Source organism: Caloenas nicobarica, chromosome 4, assembly GCF_036013445.1.
Source record: "Caloenas nicobarica isolate bCalNic1 chromosome 4, bCalNic1.hap1, whole genome shotgun sequence".
NCBI classification, from domain to species: domain Eukaryota; kingdom Metazoa; phylum Chordata; class Aves; order Columbiformes; family Columbidae; genus Caloenas; species Caloenas nicobarica.
In genome coordinates, this window is record NC_088248.1 from 1,707,956 (window position 1) to 1,726,705 (window position 18,750).

The 18,750-nt window shown below is 55.5% G+C and overlaps 2 protein-coding genes across 2 annotated transcripts; one reads left to right on the forward strand and one right to left on the reverse strand.

The window, feature by feature from the left end:
- Window positions 1-105: 105 nt before the first annotated feature.
- GSR (glutathione-disulfide reductase) lies at window positions 106-7,834 on the forward strand. The gene is made up of 13 exons (XM_065633590.1): window positions 106-234; window positions 974-1,000; window positions 1,243-1,331; window positions 1,698-1,767; window positions 2,375-2,522; window positions 2,647-2,701; window positions 2,775-2,874; window positions 3,988-4,074; window positions 4,168-4,329; window positions 6,359-6,470; window positions 6,550-6,681; window positions 7,220-7,353; window positions 7,553-7,834. The coding sequence occupies exons 1-13, from the start codon at window positions 106-108 to the stop codon at window positions 7,700-7,702; spliced, it is 1,395 nt and encodes a 464-aa protein (XP_065489662.1). The 3' UTR covers window positions 7,703-7,834.
- Window positions 7,835-10,876: 3,042 nt separating this feature from the next.
- On the reverse strand, window positions 10,877-16,628 carry LOC135988118 (extracellular matrix organizing protein FRAS1-like). Its single transcript, XM_065633796.1, has 3 exons — window positions 16,434-16,628; window positions 15,549-15,830; window positions 10,877-10,990 (listed from the first exon to the last, which is right to left on the reverse strand). Exons 1-3 carry the CDS (start codon window positions 16,620-16,622, stop codon window positions 10,877-10,879), a joined length of 585 nt encoding a protein of 194 aa, XP_065489868.1. The 5' UTR covers window positions 16,623-16,628.
- Between the last annotated feature and the right edge of the window lie 2,122 nt (window positions 16,629-18,750).

Sequence of the window (18,750 nt, forward strand, 5' to 3'; positions counted from 1 at the left end):
TGGACGGGGCGGGACCGGGATGGGGAGGCGGGACCGGGGGTGGCACCGGGGGCGGGCGGAGCATCGCGGGGTTGTGGGGGGGGAACCCCAAGCGAACCCGGAACGATGGCGGCGGCCGCTTACGAGCTCTTGGTGCTGGGGGGCGGCTCGGGGGGGCTGGCGGGGGCGCGACGAGCGGCCGAATTGGGAGCTCGGGTGGCTTTGGTGGAACCGCTGCGCTTGGGGGGCACCTGCGTGAGTCCCGGGGTTTGGGGGAGAAGGTTGGGGAGGGTGGGACGGGACGGCAAAGACACACGAGTAAAGGGTGGGAATCGCTCCATCATGGAGTTTTGCGCGTGGGTTTGCTTAAAAACAGCCGGAAAAAATTAAAATATAATTAAAAATTAAAAAAACACCCAGCGCCTTCCCGAGGGGAGGGGGGGAAACGCACCCGTCCCGCTGCGAACGCAGCGGGACGGGTGCGTTTCCCCCCCTCCCCTCGGGAAGGTGCTGGGCTTAATTTTTTAGTTTATTTTCAAGCTGAAAAGGTGGCAAAGCAGAACTAGAAGGGGGGACTGTGAGTCAGCAAAAAGCAGGAGGGAAAAAAAAAAAAAATTAACTTGTTCCGAGGACGCGCTCGAGTTTTGCGCTCTGAGTCGCTGTGCTCGGAGTGGGAGTACAGGAGAGTGATGGCATGCAGGGGTTTTTTTCTAGTAAACCCGGTGAATTTTTAAATGGGGAAAAAAAAAATAACTTGTATTTGGAAATCGCGCAACTTCCATTTTCTCCTTCAAGGAAGTGAAGGAAACAGGCAAACCGCAACAACTTGGGGTGCCAAATGCAGTTACAGCCCTTTCCTTTTTTTTGCCAGAAACCCATAATCCTTTTGTTTTTAACTGGAATTCAGCACCAGCCTGGTGTAGGATGCTCTCTAGACCATTACATTTTTAAAAACTAAACTTTAACGCTGCAACTTGCTCTTATTTCCCCGTAGGTCAACGTGGGGTGCGTGCCGAAAAAGGTAAGGGCACTTTTTGCAGTGGTTTGGGTGGCTGCCGAATTTCGGGGAGGTGCTGACCTGGGATGCAGGGAGGAAGGAGCAGGGAGGAATCCGGGGCTCGGAGCGGATTGAGCAATCGGAGACGCAAACAAAATAAATGAATCAGCCCTGGGCAGAGGTCAGGCATCGGGAAGCGCGAACGGGGATTTTTTCCCTGGAATCAAACTGCTCTTCCCAACTCATCGCACGGTTCGCACGGGCAGGTGATGTGGAACGCGGCCGTCCACGCGGAGTTCATCCACGACCACGCCGACTACGGCTTCGAGACGGCCGGCGTCAAGTTCAACTGGAGGTACGGGTGGAAATAAGACGGATGGAAACCACCGTTTCCCATCGGCGTGGTGTGGTACATGCCCCGTGGGGAGCAGGCTGGCCAGAGAGGTGGTGGCTGAACCATCCCTGGAGACACCCCAGGCCAGGCTGGACGGGGCTCTGAGCAACCTGAGCTGGTGCAGATGGCCCTGCTCGTGGCAGGGGGGGCACTGGGGGAACTGGGGAGGGCCCTTCAACACAAACCATCCTGTGATTCTGCTGGGCAACTCGAGGCTGTTCTGTTTTGTGGCTTGGGTGCCACGTACCGAAGGGACTGACTATTTTCCGCTGAGCTCTGGACGTTCATTCACTTCCAGCGACAATAACTCCCCGCACTCTGTTCCAGAACAATTAAAGAGAAGCGCGACGCCTACGTGAGGCGCCTGAACGAGATCTATGAAAACAACCTCAAGAAGGCGAGGATGCGTTTATCCCACCAGCCGAGCAGGGAAGCTCTGCTGGATTTTTGGCCACTTTTCCAGCCCTAACGGGTCTCATCTCCTCTTCTCTTTTCTCTTCTCTTCTCTTCTCTTCTCCTCTCTTCTCTTTTCTCTTCTCTTCTCTTCTCCTCTTCTCTTCTCTTCTCTTCTCTTCTCTTCTCTTCTCTTCTCTTCTCTTCTCTTCTCTCTTCTCTTCTCTTCTCTCTTCTCTTCTCTTCTCTTCTCTTCTCTTCTCTTCTCTTCTCTTCTCTTCTCTTCTCTTCTCTCCTCTTCTCTCCTCTTCTCTCCTCTTCTCCTCTTCTCTTCTCTTCTCTTCTCTTCTCTTCTCTTCTCTTCTCTTCTCTCCTCTTCTCTTCTCTCCTCTTCTCTTCTTCTCTTCTCTTCTCTTCTCTTCTCTTCTCTTCTCTTCTCTTCTCTTCTCTTCTCTTCTCTTCTCTTCTCTTCTCTTCTCTTCTCTTCTCTTCTCTTCTCTTCTCTTCTCTTCTCTTTCCTCTCCTCTCCTCTCCCCCATGCAAGCCCTGGCTCCGTGAGCTGCCTCTCGCGCCTCCTCTGCTCCCCATCGCGTAACTCTCGCTCCTCTCAGGCTCACATCGACATCATCCGCGGCTACGGCAAATTCACCGCCGACCCCGAGCCGACCGTCGAAGTCAACGGGAAGAAGTACACGGCTCCTCACATCCTCATCGCCACGGGCGGGCGCCCGGCCGTCCCCCCTGACTGCGAAATTCCCGGTGCGCTGGGCGAAACTGCCCGCTCTGCCCAAGGCAGCGGGTGTTGGGGGGTGTGGGTGGGAAAGGGGGTGCTGGCGGGGCACGTTCTCCTCCCGAGGGGTGTGAAACGAGCTTTGCTCGGCAGGTGCCAGCCTGGGAATGACCAGCGACGGCTTCTTCGACCTGGAGGAGCTGCCCAGGTAAGGGGGGCTCATCCCCGCCAAAGCCGCCGCCGGCTCCGCTCGCCTGCCCACGGTCTCGCCCTCTCCGCAGACGCAGCGTGATTGTCGGCGCCGGCTACATCGCGGTGGAGATCGCGGGGATCCTGTCCACGCTGGGTTCCAAGTCCTCCCTGCTGATCCGCCATGACAAGGTAGTGCGGCCGCGGCCCGCCCCGCGGCCCGGCCCATCGCGGGGGCTGCCGCCGCAGCGGAACTTCGGGGGGGTCGTTTTTTGGCCCTTGAACTTGTAAAGGAGGGTCCGAGTCAGCTCGAGGTCAGGGGGGTGGAAGGGGCAGGAGGCTGTTGGGTGTAAGGAGGGTCCCGGGGGGACAGATGGGGCGTTTCTGGGCAGAAGAAGAGCGCCGGCGTGCCAGTGTCCGTGAGCCAGCAGCGTGGCCTTGTGGCCAAGAGGCCAATGGTACCTGGGGTGCGTGAGGAAGAGTGTGGCCAGCAGGTCGAGGGGGGTTGTCCTCCCCTCTGCTCTGCACATCTGGAGCACTGGGTCCAGTTCTGGGCTCCCCAGTTCAAGAAGGACAAGGAATTGCTGGAGAGAGTCCAGCGCAGGACACAAAGATGCTGAGGGGTCCGGAGCGTCTTTGTGATGAGGAGACACTGGGAGAGCTGGGGCTGTTGAGCTGGAGAAGAGAAGCTCAGAGGGATCTGATCAATGGGATCAATATCTCAGGGGGGGTGTCAGAGGATGGAGCAGACTCTGTTCAGCGGTGCCCAGCGCCAGGGTGAGGGGCAACGGGCACAGACCGAAACACAGGAGGGTCCATCTGAACACGAGGAGAAACTTCTTTGCTGGGAGGTGCCAGAGCCTGGCCCAGGCTGCCCAGAGCGGGTGTGGAGCCTCCTCCTCTGAGACATTCAAACCCCCTGGGATCCTGTGCGACCTGCTCTGTGACCCTGCGTGAGCAGGGGGGCTGGGGATCCGCGGAGCTGCTGCAGCCCCAGCAGGCTGGGGCTGTGGCTCTGTGCTGCCAGCTGTGTTTCGGCAGCACCCACCTGCTGCCCGCTATTCTGCAGCCGTGCGTGCCACCGCACCCCTTTCCTTGAGCTTTACTTCGTGTCATGACTTGAAAAAAAGAAAAGAAAAAAAAGAAAAAAAAGGAAAAAACAAGCAGAGAACAGCTTTATCATTAACCAGAAACGCCCCAAACATCTCAGGGCCTGGCTGGGGCACAGGCACAGGGAAATGCTGCTGGACGGGGCTGCAAGGCGGTGCCTTCTTCATCTGATGGGGCTGGGGGGTCCCTGCCCAGGTCCTGAGGACTTTCGACTCGTTGATCAGCTCCAACTGCACCCAGGAGCTGGAGAGCACCGGGGTGGAGGTCTGGAAGCACACGAAGGTAGGGGCGTGCAGAGCCCGCCGTCCCATCCCTCCCGGTGCGCGGGGCTGGGGGACGAGCCAGAGGTTTGGGCCGCCCCTGTTGTTCCCGCAGGTCAAGGCGGTCGCCAAGTCCCCCCAGGGGCTGCTGGATGTGACAGTGACCTCCTCGGTGCCTGGCCGTAAGCCGACGGAGGGAACGATCCGGGACGTGGACTGCCTGCTGTGGGCGGTGGGCCGGGAGCCCAACACCCCAGGGCTTGGCCTGGACCGCGTGGTGAGATGGCAGCGGGGGTGCTCGCAGGTCTCGGGGGGCCCATACGTCTTTGGGGGTCCCAGGGGTCTCCAGGGGCCCCACAGGTCTTTGGGGGTCCCATGGATCTCTAGGGGTCCCACAGTCTTTGGGGTTCCCACGGGTCTCTGGGTTTCCCACAGGTCTCTGAGGGTCCCATGGGTCTTTGGGGTTCCCATGGGTCTCCAGGGGGTCCCATGGGTCTCCAGGGCTCCCACAGGTCTCTGAGGGTCCCATGGGTCTTTGGGGTTCCCATGGGTCTCCAGGGGGTCCCATGGGTCTCCAGGGCTCCCACAGGTCTCTGAGGGTCCCATGGGTCTTTGGGGTTCCTGTGGGTCTCCAGGGGGTCCCATGGGTCTCCAGGGCTCCCACAGGTCTCTGAGGGTCCCATGGGTCTTTGGGGTTCCCGTGGGTCTCCAGGGGGTCCCATGGGTCTCCAGGGCTCCCACAGGTCTCTGAGGGTCCCATGGGTCTTTGGGGTTCCTGTGGGTCTCCAGGGGGTCATATGGGTCTCCAGGGCTCCCACAGGTCTCTGAGGGTCCCATGGGTCTTTGGGGTTCCCGTGGGTCTCCAGGGGGTCCCATGGGTCTCCAGGGCTCCCACAGGTCTCTGAGGGTCCCATGGGTCTTTGGGGTTCCCATGGGTCTCCAGGGGGTCCCATGGGTCTCCAGGGCTCCCACAGGTCTCTGAGGGTCCCATGGGTCTTTGGGGTTCCCGTGGGTCTCCAGGGGGTCCCATGGGTCTCCAGGGCTCCCACAGGTCTCTGAGGGTCCCATGGGTCTTTGGGGTTCCCATGGGTCTCCAGGGGGTCATATGGGTCTCCAGGGCTCCCACAGGTCTCTGAGGGTCCCATGGGTCTTTGGGGTTCCCGTGGGTCTCCAGGGGGTCCCATGGGTCTCCAGGGCTCCCACAGGTCTCTGAGGGTCCCATGGGTCTTTGGGGTTCCCGTGGGTCTCCAGGGGGTCCCATGGGTCTCCAGGGCTCCCACAGGTCTCTGAGGGTCCCATGGGTCTTTGGGGTTCCCATGGGTCTCCAGGGGGTCCCATGGGTCTCCAGGGCTCCCACAGGTCTCTGAGGGTCCCATGGGTCTTTGGGGTTCCTGTGGGTCTCCAGGGGGTCCCATGGGTCTCCAGGGCTCCCACAGGTCTCTGAGGGTCCCATGGGTCTTTGGGGTTCCCATGGGTCTCCAGGGGGTCCCATGGGTCTCCAGGGCTCCCACAGGTCTCTGAGGGTCCCATGGGTCTTTGGGGTTCCTGTGGGTCTCCAGGGGGTCCCATGGGTCTCCAGGGCTCCCACAGGTCTCTGAGGGTCCCATGGGTCTTTGGGGTTCCCGTGGGTCTCCAGGGGGTCCCATGGGTCTCCAGGGCTCCCACAGGTCTCTGAGGGTCCCATGGGTCTTTGGGGTTCCTGTGGGTCTCCAGGGGGTCATATGGGTCTCCAGGGCTCCCACAGGTCTCTGAGGGTCCCATGGGTCTTTGGGGTTCCCGTGGGTCTCCAGGGGGTCCCATGGGTCTCCAGGGCTCCCACAGGTCTCTGAGGGTCCCATGGGTCTTTGGGGTTCCCATGGGTCTCTGAGTTTCCCACAGGTCTTTGGGGTTCCCATGGGTCTCCAGGGAGTCCCATGGGTCTCCAGGGCTGCCACAGGTCTCTGAGGGTCCCATGGGTCTTTGGGGTTCCCATGGGTCTCTGAGTTTCCCACAGGTCTTTGGGGTTCCCGTGGGTCTCCAGGGAGTCCCATGGGTCTCCAGGGCTCCCACAGGTCTCTGAGGGTCCCATGGGTCTTTGAGGTTCCCAGGGGTCTCCGGAGGGTCCCATGGGTCTCCAGGGGGTCCCACAGGTTTCTAGGGTTCCCACAGTTCTTCGGGGTTCCCCTGGGTCTCTGGAGCTTGCCGTGGGATGGAGCTCCCACCACGTCCCCCCAGCTGGGCACACGGGGGCCGCAGGGACGCTTCCCCCGTGCGCGTGGCCGGTGGCGCGTCCCGCCTGCCGAGCTGGCCGCCGTTTCTCGTGGCAGGGCGTGCAGGTGGACGCCAAGGGCCACGTGGTGGTGGATGAGTACCAGAACACCACCAGGAGAGGGGTCTACGCCATCGGGGACGTCTGCGGGAGAGCGCTCCTCACCCCCGGTACGGCGGCCGTGCCCGCCCCGCGCCGCCCCCCGTCCCCGCGCCCCGCGCGGCTCAGGCTCCCCGTCCCTCCCCGCAGTGGCCATCGCGGCCGGCAGGAAGCTGGCACACCGGCTCTTCGAGGGCAAGGCGGAGTCCCGGCTGGACTACCACAACATCCCCACCGTCGTCTTCAGCCACCCGCCCATCGGCACCGTGGGCCTCACCGAAGGTGGGGGCGGGCAGGGCGGGGGGCCAGGCTGGGGACATGGTGAAGAAGAAAGGCCTTGAGGTGCTGGAGCGACTTCAGAGGAGGGAACGGAGCCGGGGAAGGGGCTGGAGCACAAGTGTGATGGGAGCGGCTGAGGGAGCTGGGGGTCCAGCTGGAGAACAGGAGCTGAGGGGAGACCTGATCAGCTCAAGTTGCGCCAGCGCAGGTTGAGGTTGGATCTGGGGAGCAATTTCTTCCCCCAAGGGCTGTGGGGCATTGGAACAGCTGCCCAGGGCAGTGCTGGAGTCACCATCCCTGGAGGGGTTGGACAGACGGACATGAGGTTCTCAGGACATGGGGCAGTGCCAGGGCTGGGTTATGGGTGGACTCGATGAGCTTGAGGGTCTCGTCCAACCAACATGATTCAATGATTCTATGAAAGGATCTGATGTCCAGCAACCTGTGTGAGCCTTGCAAAATGTGCTTGGGCTCCCTCTTTATAAACACCTCGTGGATACGGTGCCTCCCCGTGACCTACATGTCGTATCTTCTGCTGCAGATGAAGCCGTGGCCGCACATGGGAGGGAAAACGTGAAGATCTACAGCACGTCCTTCACCCCCCTGTACCATGCCATCACCCAGAGGAAGGTGAAGTGTGTCATGAAGCTGGTGTGTGCCGGCAAGGAGGAGAAGGTGCGTGGAGGGGAGCGGGGGGACAGCAGGGAAGTGGCAGGGACCACGGCTGGCTGTCCTCTTGTCCCCACCCAGCCCGTTCCAACCTGCTCAGACCAGGTTTTGGGCCAGGATCCAGCTCCCCCGGCACCAAACTCAGTGTCCAGCCTGGACTGCGCCGGTGCTGGGTCCCATCCGGCCTCTCTCTTGTCCCCCAAAGGTGGTGGGATTGCACATGCAAGGGCTGGGCTGCGATGAAATGCTGCAGGGCTTCGCTGTGGCCATCAAGATGGGGGCCACCAAGGCCGACTTCGACAACACGGTCGCCATTCACCCCACTTCTGCGGAGGAGCTGGTGACGCTGCGCTGAGCCAATGGGCGCCAGCAGCCCCGGGGATGGCAACAGCAGATGGGGGAAATGGTTTTGTATTTGTCTTAAAAAAATAAAACACCTTAAGTTTGGTTGCCTGGAGAGCCATGTGTCTGTAGAATCGGCGCAGCTTGGTTTGGAGCGGAGAATAAATACAGTGATGCTGGCGGGTCTGTGTTTCTGGCTTCGCGGTGACTGCGGAGGGGGGTGGCCTGGCCCCTCGGGTGGTTTGGGTGCTCAGAGCGGGTGTTAGGCTCTGTTGTGTCTCCATCCCAGATGGGAAAACACCAGTGGGCACAAAATCCCTGCCCAGCCCTCCCAGCCCTGGCAGTGGGTGTTTAAACAGCATGTTCAGCTCCCAGGGGCTCAAGTACAAGCAAAAGCCTGAATATGACGGGCAGCCTCAGTTATCTGTGCTAGGTTTGAAAGAAGAATGGTTTGCAAGGCTCATTGCAGTCCGAAGCACAGAAGATTTTCCCTGGGTTTGCCACAGACCATCCCCAGCCACATGAGAGGAGGAACCGGAGTTAATTCAAAGCTCATCGCTCCGTTTAATCGTGGTGACTTCAGCCCCTCAGTTCATATACTGGGGTGGCATTTGGTCAGTGTTTTTTCTCCTTTTAAATGACAGCTTTGGCAATTTTATTTTAAGACGTATTTTAGAGTGTTTGCGAGGTTTGTCCTGTGCTTCACAGCCAGAGAAACTGTCAAAGTGTCTGAAAAAAAAAAGGCAGGGACACACGGCGGGGCTGAGCGGCTGCAGAAACTCTTTTTGAAGAAAACGGGGCAAAAAAGCAGCGGGCAGCGGAGCCCCGGGGGGACCGGGGGGACCGAAGGGCCGGGAGCGGATAGCGGAACCCAGGGAGACGCTGCGGTTCGGGGCCGGGGGCCGGAGCGCCGGGCTCGGGGGGCCGGTCGGTGCCCCCCTCTCCGCTGGGGTTTGCCCGCAGCGGTCTGGGCGGTGCTGGGCGGGCGGGCGCTGGGACCCCGCGGACGCCGGGCCGGACCCCTCTGACCACGCCCCCGCTCCTCAAGCTCCGCCCCAGCGGAGCCTCCGCCCCGAAGTGGGCGGGGAGTTCCCCAGAGCGCCTGCGCGGGGCGGGGCCTGAGGAGCTTTGTCCCCTGACGGCCGCCGTTGTTTCTCTATTTGCTTCTTTTCCCGCGAAGAGGCCGGCAGTGCCGGGTCACCGGGCGGCGGGACCGGCCCGGCCCTTCGCCGGGAGCTCGGAGCGGCGGAGGGGCCGAGTCCGCCCGCCCCAGGTGAGAGGCACGATCGGCCCGGGGAGCGGCAGCACCGGGGGGTCTCTGGGCGGAGGCGGGCGGGCAAGTGCGGCCGGTGCCCGGGCGGCTCCGCGGAGCAGCAGCCGCGGGGCTCGGGGCGCCGGGGGGAATAAAGCCCGGAGGGCCGGAGCCCGGCGCCCCCCGTCCCCGCCCGAGCCGCCCGCGGCCACACGGGGCCGGGCCCGCCCCGCGGGTCCCCCCAGCCAGTTCTCAAGCACCGCCCGACACCGCCGGGGCTCCCGGCCCGTCCCCGGCACCACACGCGGGGTTGGGGCTGTTCGGGTGTTTCGGGGGCTCAGCAGCACAGAGCAGCCGTGAAACCGGCTCGGGGCCCGTTGGGGGCCCAGCCCCGGCACGTGGCGGGTTTGGGGCTCTGAACCGGCCCCGTCCGGGGTTTTCCCGCAGCAAGAGCTGGGCTGGGAGATGGAGAACGAGCTGCGGGGGCTCCCGAGGGACAGGAGCGCCCTGGGGGTGCGGGGGCAGAGCGGGACCGCGGGGTCTGCTGCCCGCCCGGCCCCGCCCCTCGCCCGGCCCCGCCCCTTGCCCGCCCGGCCCCGCCCCGCCCTTTCGGCCCCGCCCCCAGCGCGGCGCAGGATGGCGCCCCCTGGCGGGCACCGCGCGGCACCGCAGCGCGCAGCGCCACCTCGTGGCCGTTGGCGGCACCGGGACAGGGACAGCGGGGCCGGGACCGCCGGGCGGGGGGGTCACGCAGGAACGGCCCCCGGGCAGCCCCGGTTCGTGGTGCCGCTTCGCTCTCCCCCCCGGGACAATTCCCGTCCGTGCCCCAAAACGAACCTCCCAGCCCCGAGCCCCCAGCCCCAGGGCTGCACTTGTGTTGTCTGGACGGTTCTGCCGCATTTTTGCAGCAAACGCCGCGTCTTTCCTGGGTTTCCCGGGGCTGCTGAGGGCTCCCTGTAAGAGTCGGTCTGAAGAACAGTTTCTGCCTGAACATCACCATCAGGGACTTGGAGAACAGATGGACTGACAGAAAGAATTGGACAATGATTTGGAGAGAGACCTGAAGCGAGGAATTGTGTTGTGCAGGTCTCTTCGACCCGGGGGCTACAGGTGACACTGGCTGCTGGATGGACTCCACCTGCTGCCTGAGCCAAACTTGCCCCCACCTCCTGAGAGGAATTGTGTTACGAAGGCCTCTCCGACCTGGGGACAATAACTGCTGTCCAGAAGATGGATTTTCACCTGCTGCTTGAGCCAGACTTGCCCCCCACCTCCTCCCTGTAACAAAGGCCAACAAAGAAGAGCATAGCAGAGGCTCGCCAAGGGTCTTGAGGTCACCCAATGGACCAGCAAGAGACCCCTGACCAAGGCAGCGCAGGCGCAGACGGGCTCTGGCAAGAGAAGCCAGGACTTTTTGAGCCTGCGCTGTTAAGCCTGGATTGCGTAATAAAGGCGGAGATTGGCCTCGATCTATGGGAGTGAAGGGGGTGGTGAAGAAGCATAAAAGACAATTCCTGATGGGACACCATGGAGATCTTCCCAACGAAGGATCCTGGACCACGACGGAGGACCGGCAGGACTCTTCTCACGGGACCTGAGACCAGAGGGACGCCTTTGGGACTCGTTTGGTGGTAACTATTGTCCTCATTCCACTTTTTCTTTTTACCTTTCCTTTTTCTCTACTCTCTCTATCGCGTGCTGCTTTACAGGCAAATTAATAAAACAACACTGCTTGATTGAATTATAACCCCTTGGCGCTTTGGTTGCCTTAATTTTGCGCTTTGAGATCAAGGTAAACGAACCATCACGAGTCCATCACCGAATGGACCGTGACATTAAATCAGCGTCACGGGCAGGATTTTGAGAGACAGAGGGGTGCAGGTAGTGTCTGGTCTGTATCAGGGGAAGGACGTTTCGCTTCAGCCGCACCTGGCCCTACACTGTTATCAGTGAGAGGCGTCCAGAACGCAAGGGGGGCGATTCGGATTTCCCGCACACCACACACGCCTTGGCGTAAAGCACTCCAAACTCGAGTTGAGGGCTCCGTCTCTTGAAATCAAACCAAAAGATCTCAAAGTGCCAAAGGGGTGTTGTTCTCATGATGATGAGAATTGTCTGCTAGGGATAGTGAAGGGGCAATTTTGTGGTCTTTGTGTAATTAAGTTGAGCCTTCCTGTAGCAGATTTTTGGCCCCTTCAGCCACTCGGGAAAGAGAAGGGTGACACAGCAGTTGCTGTAGCTTGGTGTAACTAAGTTGTGCCTTCCTGAAGTGGGTTCGTTCCCTTCGTAATGAGAACGACTGAAAAAGCTGATAATCAAGATTCTTGGTTAGTAAAAGAGCGAGACTCGTTCTACACACTTTTAGCAAAGTATGGAGCTCGACCCTCCATACCTGGAGAAGACTGGGCTCGTGATAATTGGGCTAATTTACAGAGTGTAGTGGACCGAGTGATTTCTCTACAGGCTAAGCCTAAGTTTAGATCAGATAAGAACAAAGCTGTTGTGTGTGCTGTACTAGGAGCCAGCCTGGTAGCAGCGATAGAGGATCGCTTTAGGCGACGGAGTAATGACAGTAAAATTATAGGATCCCTTGAAAATCTGGTGCAGGTTTTGCAAAAAACTACCTCCAGTTTAGAACAACAATTCGAAAATTGTTTTCGACAATTGGAAAAGGAGAGGGAAGAAAACCGCTCATTAAAAGCTGCTCTAAAAGAGGAGTGTTTAAAAAACACAGGAGTGCTGAGGGAGCGGGAGCTAGAGGGGAAAAGTATCCGACAGGTAGATCAAATTTACCCTCAGAAAGAATTAGAGATGAGAAAAATGCCATGAAGAATACCCACACATAAGACCCTTAGTGAAAACAGGAGGAGGATACTGACCCTCACATTACAAGAAGGCAAACTCCTTACACTGCCACTGAACTAGCCAAACCAAAGAAAGAGTATAGTCGTCTTCCTAGAGAATCTGAAACGGAGTACGTATGGTGCGTATCTCTTACTGGGGGGGACCAAATTCAGTTAAGTGAGCAAGAAGCAAATGGTTACTGGGGGCACGGAGTTTTCTTAACAACTGGTGACAGACGTGCCCCGTGGTCCCTAACCCAGCGAGCTGCTTATTGGGCTGGAGGGTTAAACCCTCTGGATAGGGGAGAGCCCCGGCAATCACTGGCACACCCGATCAGTTGCTAGAAAGCGTACACAAAGCAGCCTGCTTGCAAATGATACCTGAAAGAAAACTGATTCCCGAATGTGAATCCCCGATGATGCTGCCAGTGAATCCAGACGTGATGACTCCTTTGATAAGGGGACTCCCAGAGTCACTTAAACCTACTGGGATTAACCTTCAAAGAACAATTGCACTGATGAATCCAGTGGATAGGTTAGAAAGTTTAATTAGGACCCAAAATAATAGGAGTGGGGACCAGAGGGATGGAGCTAATACCAGCGTTGACTCCCCCTTTACCCCTGCCCTGACTTCCCCAGACCAACCGAATACTAAAAAGGTGTGGACATGGGGGGAAGTAGCACAAGAGATATTATAACAGGAAATATGGCCCTGTAAAAGTCCTAGAAGAAAGGTCGAGGGGAATCCGTCAGATTGAAGTTCAAAATCCACCCCTCCCTACTGATATTGCTGTTGCCGCTTCAAGAAAGGAGCGCCCGTACTTTAAAACAGGAAGGGGAGAACAACCAAAAATCCAACAAAAATGGTGGCTTTTAGGAATTAAAAGGGGAGTTCCCAGAGAGATAATGGAGGGCTTACCTCTGGACAAGCTGAGTAAGCTTGTATCAAAGTGGCATAATCCAAAGGAATATAATCCAAAGGAACATAATCCAAAGGAACATAATCCAAAGGAACATAATCCAAAGGAACATTCGCGAAGCGTGAAGGAAGTCCTACCCGTTATACCTTCAGACCCCTGCCCCACCAAAGCTGAAAGTCTCTCCCAAAACAAGGAAAACTAGAACCTCCATTCCCTAGTAGTGTGCGGGGGAATGGGGGATGGATTTATATCCGACAGCTCACGCACACAAAAAGGGGAGATTTCTTATCACAGCTATAGTGGGTCCAAAGCGTGCACCTGTAACATTTCTAATCGACACCGGTGCACAGATTTCTGCTCTAAGTGAGGCAGATGCTAAACGGTGTGGGGTTACTCCCTTGAAGCGATGTTTTTGTGTTCTCAATGCCTTAGGGTCCACAGAAGTTACGAAAGTTGCTTGGGTAAAATTGTTATTGCCAGGGAACAAGAGCACGATCACTATCCAAATGGTGATTTGGAGACATTCCGAGCAGCTTGCTAGGCATGGGTGCCCTCAAAGGGAGACAGTGGGAAGATTCGAGAGGGTTGTTGTGGACTTTTGGAACACCACAGCTCAATGTCAGATTACTGCAAACAGCCCCTCCTCTTCCATTTAGCGAGGTTACCGATGTCAGGCAATATTCAATTCCGCTGGGCGCAAAAGAAGGTATCGAACCGGTCATACAAGAAATGCGAGAAAAGGGAGTGGTAGTTAACACTCACTCTCCTTTCAACTCTCCAGTTCGGCCAGTTAGAAAACCTAACGGGGCATGGCGACTTACAATAGATTTTCGGGGCTGAATGCCAACACTGTTCCTTTAACTGCGGTCCCAAGTCTGACCGAACTAATAACAGTGATACAGGAAAAAGCCCATCCAATTATGGCTACAATAGATGTCAAAGACACGTTTTTCATGATACCATTGCGATCAGAGGACAGAGATCGTTTTGCTTTTACATGGGAAGGGCAACAATACACGTTCACTCTGCTTCCCCAGGGGTACAAGCATTCTCCCACACTAGCTCATCATGCTTTAGCCCAAGAGCTAGAAAAAATACCCAAACCTGAAGGCGTAGCTGTTTATCAGTACATTGATGATATTCTTGTGGGAGGGAATGACATAACAGAAGTGGAGACAACCCAACAGAATGTAATTTCACATTTAGAAAATCTGGGCTTGCAAATTCCCCCCGAAAAGGTCCAAAAGCCCTCACATGAAGTAAAATTCCTGGGAATGTGGTGGAAAGGAGGGATGACTTGCATCCCGCCGGACACCTTTGCTTCCTTAGAACAGATAAAAACGCCTGAGTCAAAAAAGGATTTGCAGCATGTTTTAGGGTTGTTGGTCTTTTGGAGGAAACACATCCCGGATTTTTCTATCATTGCTAGACCTCTTTATGACTTGCTAAGAAAAGGGGTAAAATGGGAATGGACAGCTTCTCAGGAAGAAGCTATGCGATTACTGGTTTTTGAAGCAACAGCTCATCAAGCCCTTGGTCCAATTCGCCCTACAGACCCTTTTCAGGTTGAATGGGGATTTGCTTTATCAGGCTTGTCAGTTCACATATGGCAGAGAGGCCCTGAGGGTCCAGCCTGACCTGTGGGATTTTTCTCCTGTGGTTTTAAGGAAGCTGAGAAAAGGTACACTGCCTGGGGGAAAGGTTGGGTTGTTGTTAGCCTGATTGCACGACAGCAGCCGATTGTATTCAGAGGCCCATTTAAAGTTATAAAAACAGTCACTTCTGGGACCCCTCCGCCTGACAGGGTGGCCCAAAAGGCTTCAGTGCAGAAATGGTATGCTCAGATTGAACACTATTGTAACGTTTTCTCAGTTTCCGAAGGAGCTTTAAAAAACCTAGCTATACAAGAAATGGAGAGCTTGGATGATGACCAAAACAAACCTGCCTCAGCAATTCAAGTCGCACCTCCCTTTTCCCAGGATAAGTCAGTTAGTGCTTGGTTTACTGATGCTTCGGCTAAAAGAGAAGGTAAAGTTTGGAAATACAGGGCAGTAGCACTTCACACCTCTTCCGATGAACAAATTATAACAGAGGGAGAGGGTAGTGCACAAGTAGGTGAACTAATTGCAGTCTGGAGTGTTTTCCAACATGAAGCACAAACTGCTTCTCCTGTCTGCATTTATACTGACCCTTATGCTGTATTTAAAGGATGTACCGAGTGGCTTCCCTTCTGGGAACAGAATGGATGAGAAGTAAATAGGATTCCAGTGTGGCAAAAAGAAAAATGGCAAGAAATTTTAAGTATTGCTAGAAAGGGGAATTTTGCTGTGGGCTGGGTGGCTTCTCATCAGGTAGATGGGGGATCTGCAGGAGAATGGAATAACCGAGCTGATGAATTAGCAAAGTTAGCCCCTGTACAAAAGGACCACGACGGAGGACCGGCAGGACTCTTCTCACGGGACCTGAGACCAGAGGGACGCCTTTGGGACTTGTTCGGTGGTAGCTATTGTCCTCATTCCCCCTTTTCTTTTTACCTTTCCTTTTTCTCTACTCTCTCTATCGCGTACCACTTTACGGGCAAATTAATAAAGCAACACTGCTTGATTGAATTATAACCCCTTGGCGTTTTGGTTGCCTTAATTTTGCGCTTCGAGACCAAGGTAAACGAACCATCACGAGTCCATCACCGAATGGACCGTGACACTCCCAAAGCCCTGGGGTCGCTGCTGGAGCCGCTCTGCCTTCCCCCAGAGCATAAAAATAACAGCAGAACTTTTCTGAGCTTTTTTTTAAGGTCTTTTATTTTTTTTTTTTTTTTTACAAATTACAAAAGGTATTTTTTACCAAACCCGAAGCAAGTGCTGCATTAAACTTCCGTCCCGTTGTGCGAATCGCTGCAGGGGATGCGGCGGCGGCTTCTTCCCTCTGCAGCGTCAGCGGCTTCATGTTGGTGCCGTTCCTCACCTGGTCGCCTTCGTTGTCGTAGATCAAGGGGTCGTCCAGCGCCGCGTCCCGGCGGCCGCGCTGCCAGCGGCGGGTGAGAGATCGCTGGACGCGGGGCCCGGCGATGCGCTCCGGGCCGATCACGTAGATGACCTGAAGGTACCACTGGTGTCCGGCTTCCACCTGCAGAAAGACAAGCGGGCAGGGAATTCTAACGGGGGCGCTGGGAGAAGGTGGGTTTGCTGGGGCAAGGCGGAGCTGGTTGCACCTTCGTCCCCTTTACTGACTCCTACAAATACCAACAAAGCAGCTCAGTGTGGTTTTAGGGGCACCCACAATCGTGTTCGTCACCAAGCGAGGTGTTCAGCCTTCTGACCTGTCTTTGGCAACTGCAGTAATTAGTTCAGGAACATTAATAATATGTTTCTAAAGAGCTCCTTTCCTGACTGCTTTAAAAAAAAAAAAAAACAAAACCACCTTCATCACCAGAACAAATTCCTCATCTCCGTTTTCCATGCTGGAGTTTGTTTCTTACCTGGCTCCGCTGTTAATTTGCGGTACAAGCCCAGGAAGCAGACACAGGCCACTGGGTTACAAACAAGGCCTGTCTGGGCAGGGATGAAAAAGCCCAGAAATCGCGATATAAAATCCTGCAAGACCCTCCCCAGCCCAGATTCAGTTTCTCTGGGCAGCGCCGGGCCCAGCGCCCGTGATTCACCCCGTGAATTCGGGACGTCCCGGGCAGAGAAGGGAGTTTTGGGGCCCCCGACCCCACTGGGCACGTACCTTGTAGAGAGCGTCCACCTTGAGCGTGAACCCGTCGACTCCGGGCGCGCTGCTGACGGAGCGAAACTCGGCCAGGTCGGAAGCGAAGTGGGCGTCGAAAGGCACGTCGTGGAAATACTGATCGGTCACCTCGGGCTGGGTTCGGTCCTGGGACCAGAGAGCGTTCGGAAGAGGGGGTTTGTGACCCATGCGATTTCATCGCTGGACTGCCAGGTGAAAAATAACAATGAAGAACTGCTGGTAAAAAAAGCACAGAGCTCCTCACGTACTGCAAACCCCTGCAACTGAGTCAGAGATGCTGTGGGAGCTTTCTTCACCTTTAGGTGCAGGTACTTTAGACAAATCTGCATTTTAAATAAGGGTAAGTACTGATGCGCTCTGGTGTCGTCATGCTTTTGCTGGGGTCACTTCACCTAAAGAAAAAAACCCCAATTTTGGGAGCTGAAGAGGAACTGAAACCACAACAGGCTGGAGCCGAAGAGGAGCTGGAGCCGCAGAACAACTGGAACCAGAAGCAGCTGGAGCTGAAGAGGAGCTGGAACCGCCCACGAGCTGGAGCCACAAACAAGCCTGAAGCTGCACGGACTGGAGCCGGAGCCGAAAGAAACCAGAGCAGAGAAACTGGATCAGAGAAGAACTGGAGCGAAAACTCAACTGGAGCCACCCACAAGACTGATGTGAAACAAATGAGGCACCAACACAAACCGAATAAACAGGGGTACACACCAAATAAACTGGGGTACGCACTGAACAAATGAGGGCACAAGCCAAAGCTGATGCAGAATGCAACAAAAGCTGTTCCTCTCTGTTGAGGACATCTATAAAACAGTTTCTCTGAGTCACCTCAGCCTTGCAAGGAGTTTTTCTGGTGGCATTGAAGGACACAAGAAGCCTACCTCCCCCAGACGCAGTACTGAAGCTAGCAGATGAACACTAAATTCAAACAGAACGCATTCTTCCTCTCTTGGAAGGATTTGATCAAGTTTTCCAGTATTGTGTTTGCATCTATATGCACAGAATTGAACACATATCATTTTCTTGTGCTGTGTTTCCTTTTCTTTAAGGAACAACCCAAAGCTGAGGAAGCATCAGAAACTGAAGCGTTATGCTGTCCTTGTCACTGTCAATATTCAAACATTATTGCAAACTGTTTTCTTAGCAACTCCCGCTAAGATTCAGAAACAGTTTGCACATAAGGGTTACAGATTAAGTTCAGTCTCATTCTTCAGCTTCCCCTCAGCCCACAATGTAAAATATAGTTGTACTTTGAATTTAGAAGACTGACTAATTGTGTAAGATACCTATCGTTCATCCATGGAGAAGGCAGCACTTAGGTACAGTTTCTCCAAGACAAGGTGCACCTTAAATGCTGCCTCAGTCTAAGTTTTCATATCTTGGCACTGAGCAAATGCCCTGAAGTCCAAGGAAACCAATGACGACACAGATCTCTTTTTGCAAAAACTTGGCTTGCGTAAATATCTTTCACAGGCCAGGCAGTTATCAGCCTCCAGGCTCTCTTTTGCAGTCCCAAAGTACTTGCTGTTAACATTCATCCTCTACTAACAATATCAAAGCATCATAAGACAGAAAAAAAAGCCCCGCTGCATCTTCACATATTTATCAATTTTCAGGCTTAGGGTCTTTTTGCAGAAGCTTTTGTAGATAAGGACAGACAAAGTTTCAAGCAAGGAAATATTTGTCTGTGTAGCCTTTAGGAAAAGCACATCTGGAGAAGAGAGGCAGACAAAACCTGCAGAAAGGCAAACCTCTAATAGATTAGCTGCGTGTCAGAATTTGTCAGCAGTGTGACTCATCCAGTGCTCATTCCCACCGTAATAAATCATTGCTTTTCTAGGCTTGAATTTTCTCACTTGCTGTTTCCCCACAGCACTGCCCGAAATAACCCAGCGCTGAGCACCCCCAGGAGTGCCGCACGCAGTTCATTGTTAGCAATATGATTTTGGCGAAGGACGGAGAAGGGTGGTGCGACGTATGAATAAAGAAATATTAAACAGATAAACAACAAGGATCAGCAGGTGGATTAGAAACGAATGGCACGGCATAATTGCAGTATGCTACCCTGCACCGAGTCATCGGCTGGACTCCAGCCTGACTTTGTTAACGCTATTGCCGTCAAGCAGTCAGTTGTTTTTCCCTGTCTAAACATGTTGGTGATTATAGCCGTTCTGAGACAGAAGGTCCAGATTTTCAAGCACACGCAACATACCTACCAGCAACTAAGGACCAAAAGAGCAGCAGAGTACCCCTCTGTTCCTGCTCTCCCTTCTTCCCAACAGACCTTCCTCTTCTGCGTTTC

What these genes read in the sequence shown, in the direction of transcription:
- GSR (XM_065633590.1), top strand. Translation starts at nt 106, where the DNA reads ATGGCGGCGGCCGCTTACGAGCTCTTGGTGCTGGGGGGCGGCTCGGGG. An exon ending in CCCTGACTGCGAAATTCCCG is followed by an intron (nt 2,523 to 2,646) that starts GTGCGCTGGGCG and finishes TTTGCTCGGCAG; the next exon opens with GTGCCAGCCTGGGAATGACC. An exon ending in AGGTCTGGAAGCACACGAAG is followed by an intron (nt 4,075 to 4,167) that starts GTAGGGGCGTGC and finishes TTGTTCCCGCAG; the next exon opens with GTCAAGGCGGTCGCCAAGTC.
- LOC135988118 (XM_065633796.1), bottom strand. Translation starts at nt 16,622, where the DNA reads ATGGGTCACAAACCCCCTCTTCCGAACGCTCTCTGGTCCCAGGACCGA. An exon ending in AGGTGGACGCTCTCTACAAG is followed by an intron (nt 15,831 to 16,433) that starts GTACGTGCCCAG and finishes GTCTTTCTGCAG; the next exon opens with GTGGAAGCCGGACACCAGTG. An exon ending in CAGCACTTGCTTCGGGTTTG is followed by an intron (nt 10,991 to 15,548) that starts GTAAAAAATACC and finishes TTTGATTTCAAG; the next exon opens with AGACGGAGCCCTCAACTCGA.